Genomic DNA, 4,193 nt, shown 5'->3' on the forward strand with positions numbered 1-4,193 from the left:
AGACTCTTTGGACACATTCACTTGTCCAGGGGTTATATTAGGTTCACTTTCTCCCCTTTCCTTCCGGTGCAGTTACAAGTCTATACAAGCTTCAGACTCCAGTTGTTTAAAACTAGAAAAGTTGATCCTGAATATCAAATACTAAGAGTGACAGAATCAATGAATGCCATAAATTATAAACTTATCAACACCATCACCGTCACCATTACCTCTCTTCAAAGCAGAAATTCTTGTGTACTGATTCATCATAAGATGAAAATTGAGCACCTTGATTTCTACCCAAATGGTAGGAGTGACTTTTCATGTTATTGGCAAGGCCTCATCCCTCATGTTTAGCAATATCAACTGATTGACACAGTAAAGTAAAACCTCAAAACAGTCTTGTGAAAGAATAAAGAATTTTCATTAATTTGAGCTAATTGTTCATCATTGAAAAGGCCCAACTAAGTCCATATGTGGGACAGAAAGCTGTGTTAACTTCAAATAAGAAAAGCCAATTGCTATATTTATAACTAAAGCATAATAAATAGCAAGTAAACCAACATAATCAGATAGAATCCAAGATTGAGTCCACATCCGGTGTTATAATGAGACGCTTAGTTAGCTCCCCGATGTTAGAACAATACTTCTCTTCTGTATTAACAGCGACGACATCCTGGGCAAACGAGCAATCCATACCTGGAGAAACCTGCAGTCCATATTTCTGGATGTCAGATTCCGACAACCCAATTACCCCATATTTCTACCAATAAGGTGCTTAAATAAATTAGCCTAGTATTTTATCTTTTCTTAATGAACAGTTACTAGATCAGTATTTCCATGTGTGAAGCTATTTACCATCAGCATAAAGAGGTCTTTCTTATTTTAACAAACTCCGTCTCGTCATGAATACACCTCCGGTTAAAACGATTTTTAAGGCATATGTTAGTTTAGATTAGTGTCAGATTAGTTGTTCCTTACAAAGATAGAAAATGAAATTCATACTTCTGACAAGTTCTGGTTATAATGTAATGAAGTAAACTTACATTATAAAGGGTTTCACCAAGCTTCAGCTTAATAGCACCACTCTTGTACACTAACATTTTACCCATGAAGCCCCCAGGTAACTCATTTAAACTACAGGCCTTAGCCTTTGAAGGCTTTGAACTGGTCGCCGTCTCACTGCCTTCTGTTTTAACAGATTGCTTCAACATTGGCATGGTTGGTGGTAGTTGAACGAAGAACATCTTTTCCTCCAGATTCTCCTCCTAGCAATCATTCACATAAGCATTCATGGAAATTACTTAGTAATAAGTCAAAGTCAAACCATCAACCAGTTTACTAACCATTAGACCAAGCGCCATCGCAGGTTTTACGGAATTCTCATCGTAAGTCAAGCTACGTGAGGCTTCCCCAAATTCTTCCTCGTCAAGAAGTTCTGCGAGATAAGATCAATACTTTGATTAATAATAAGGGTGAAAGGTGCATATCAATGGCAATCTTCACATTAAAGAATTAGAAATAAGCAAATAAAATCCAAATTGCAAGAGATCAGTTGCTTAATTAGGTTTTTCAGGCCTCAATAGGGTGTGCTGTTTGCCTTTTCCTGAAAAGATAACAATTTGGTTTTTATAGCATTCACTGAGTTTACCTGGATTTCCTGAATAGGGCCGCCTCACGGGAAGAGTTACAGGATAGTTGGTATAATAATCCTGATATACAAAATGGGTGATAAAACTTCAGGCAGAAGAAAGTTTGCATGGGAAAAGAGAGGAAACTCAGAGACTGAATAAGAAGTCCAATAATCTTTAAAACCAACCCATGGCTCGGTGTATTCTTTCTGTACTCGCTGCCCACCGATACCACCTGCAGAACATGCATGGGGTCAAACAAGCTGCAATACATCCATATCGGAAAGTAAAATGCTTAGAGAAAATACTTGCCATCGGACATTGAGCCGGCAGCCTTATGACCCTTGAGAGGGCCATACGATTTCAATGAAGATGAACCTCCATAACCAAATGCAACTTGAGTAGGTCCTACGAAAATTCGAAGAAATTCTAAGAAATTTCATTCTGTTATCAGTAGTATTGATAGCAAGATTATTGACAAACAACACTTCCAATAAATCATAACATACATAAAGGTACATTATATATTTTTATTGGTCATTCTTTGCACTAAAAATCTTGAAGTAAACTTGGAAGAGATCTTCCTAAAAAAATTAAGAACTAGAAATGTAAAATAATTGATTAACATAGCCTGAGGGTGGAAAATGTATAGAATACAGCCAATGTCATTTTCCAATGTTAGAAGCTGGAAGATTTAAAATGCTGGGCATGGGCTGAAGATAAAACTAGATTGTAGAACTTCTTTGTTTTCCAATATAAAAATAGAGATGTTCACAGCATTGAGAAACTGTCGAATGGCAAACTTCGCCAGTAATCACACTAATGCAAAATTAAGAAGGGATTGAGCACCTTTTAAAAAAGATTCCCTATCCTTATTTTATGCTTTTCAATGCTGTTACCTTTCGTCAAAATCCAAATTATATTCATCAAGTTTCTAGAATTATTGGCTCATTCTAGATTTGAAGCTTCAAAAAGGTATTGCTTATATTTATTTAGAATTTAGATACAGACCAGAGTCGGAAATGAAGTGTAGCAATGTCAATCTGGATCCAAAATTATAGATATATATTTATATTATTTTTTCCATGGGTTATAAAATTTATAAAGTAAGACACAATGAATAAACTCAACTTATTACAAGTACCTATATAGAGTTTCTTACCATCTTAAGGTGATTGGATTTACACAGACTAAACCATAAACATCATAACACAATAGAGGGATACGATAGAGTTAAGTTTTCTAAATAATGAACCGAGTTCGTTCTTCCATCCAATCTCATTCACCCATTCTGATCATTGACATGTTAAAAGTCCTTTTTCGAAGAAAGATCAACAACAACATATCCAATGTAATCCCACAAGTGGGGTTTGGGGAGGATAGGATGTACCCAGACCTTACCCATACCTATGTGGGGGTAGAGAGGCTGTTTCCGGTAGACTCTCGGCTAAAAAAACAAAATAAAAAAGATCATCAGGTAAAAAGATTTACCTTTCTTTTCAGCTTTAGATTTAACTTTCATAGAAGCTTCCTACAATTAAAAGGACAACATTTACATTAGACCACAAAACAAATCATTAAGCTATACTCTTTAAAAATCAAACTGGCAAAAGCATAAATACATTGAACCGCTGCATCAATTCCTCCGCTTTAGCAGCATCAACATCAGCTTCAATATTTTCTCTGCAAGCAATGGTAAAATTTTAAGTACCAAAAATCCTAGTAAAGAATGATAAAAAATAAATAGTACTTCCAACAAGGGGTTGATTTCTTAAATGGTCACTCAACTAATAGTTATTATCTCAAAAAGTCACGTTTCTTCTTGATTCCAATTTCATTCGACAAAGAAAGTGAAGTTTCGAGATAATAACTATTAGTTGAGTGACCATATGAGAAATCAACTCTTCCAAAAAGTTAAAAGTTTCAGATTATTACGGTTTAGGCAGAACGGTTTTCTGCGCTCTACGAGGAGGACCTTTGGGTGCAAATCTCACCTACAAAAATTCAAACAACACATGCACATCAATCAAACATTAAAACAATTTAGATCAAACAACACACTGCATCAATCAGACATAAAAAAAATTCCCTCTTCTTTTTTCTTGTTTGTTATCTGTTTTTGGGGTTTGGGTGAATGTGAAAAAGCTTTAAAAGAACAAAAATATTGAAAAGTTTATACCTTTCTAGGTGCTTTAGTTTTATTAGGAGCAGCCAAAGAATCTGAATCCATGAGAGATTAATGCTGCCACAAAAAAGAATGCAAAGTATTCAATAATAAATCAATGATCACACAAAATTCAATAAGGTCTACTTGTATTGATCAATGATAAATTGACGACCTGATTCTTTTTTTTTTTAATAGTTTTAAAAGAAGGGGTAACACTTTGAGTTAAATGAGTTAGTTATAGGATGACTGTTTGATAGTGGGAATACCTCACCAGTTTGATAGATGAAGGAAGAAAGAGGAAAAGCTTGAGAGGTTAATGGGAGAGAGGGTTTTGTGGAACGGCCAAGAGTGAGTAGGGTTTAAGGGGGATTTTAAACGTAAGGTGTTCTTTCTCATAATTCTTGACACTCTTTGGT

General features: G+C 35.1%; 1 protein-coding gene across 3 annotated transcripts; it reads right to left on the minus strand.

Annotated features, from left to right (window-relative positions):
• Positions 1-355: 355 nt before the first annotated feature.
• On the minus strand, positions 356-4,193 carry LOC132640863 (uncharacterized). Of its 3 annotated transcripts, none has more exons than XM_060357659.1 (11): positions 4,049-4,193; positions 3,790-3,852; positions 3,546-3,604; positions 3,233-3,293; positions 3,102-3,141; positions 1,923-2,018; positions 1,799-1,845; positions 1,631-1,691; positions 1,326-1,417; positions 1,026-1,247; positions 356-688 (listed from the first exon to the last, which is right to left on the minus strand). In XM_060357659.1, the coding sequence occupies exons 2-11, from the start codon at positions 3,838-3,840 to the stop codon at positions 548-550; spliced, it is 870 nt and encodes a 289-aa protein (XP_060213642.1). In that variant the 5' UTR covers positions 3,841-3,852; positions 4,049-4,193; the 3' UTR covers positions 356-547. The 3 variants fall into 3 exon arrangements, with proteins under 3 accessions (XP_060213642.1, XP_060213641.1, XP_060213643.1); XM_060357658.1 differs by having other exon boundaries at positions 4,044-4,190; XM_060357660.1 differs by having other exon boundaries at positions 3,950-4,161.

Source organism: Lycium barbarum, chromosome 5 (genome assembly GCF_019175385.1).
Source record: "Lycium barbarum isolate Lr01 chromosome 5, ASM1917538v2, whole genome shotgun sequence".
Classification (NCBI taxonomy): Eukaryota; Viridiplantae; Streptophyta; class Magnoliopsida; order Solanales; family Solanaceae; genus Lycium; species Lycium barbarum.

What these genes read in the sequence shown, in the direction of transcription:
- LOC132640863 (XM_060357659.1), bottom strand. Translation starts at nt 3,840, where the DNA reads ATGGATTCAGATTCTTTGGCTGCTCCTAATAAAACTAAAGCACCTAGA. An exon ending in AAGAATACACCGAGCCATGG is followed by an intron (nt 1,692 to 1,798) that starts GTTGGTTTTAAA and finishes TTTGTATATCAG; the next exon opens with GATTATTATACCAACTATCC. An exon ending in TTGGTGAAACCCTTTATAAT is followed by an intron (nt 689 to 1,025) that starts GTAAGTTTACTT and finishes TATGGACTGCAG; the next exon opens with GTTTCTCCAGGTATGGATTG.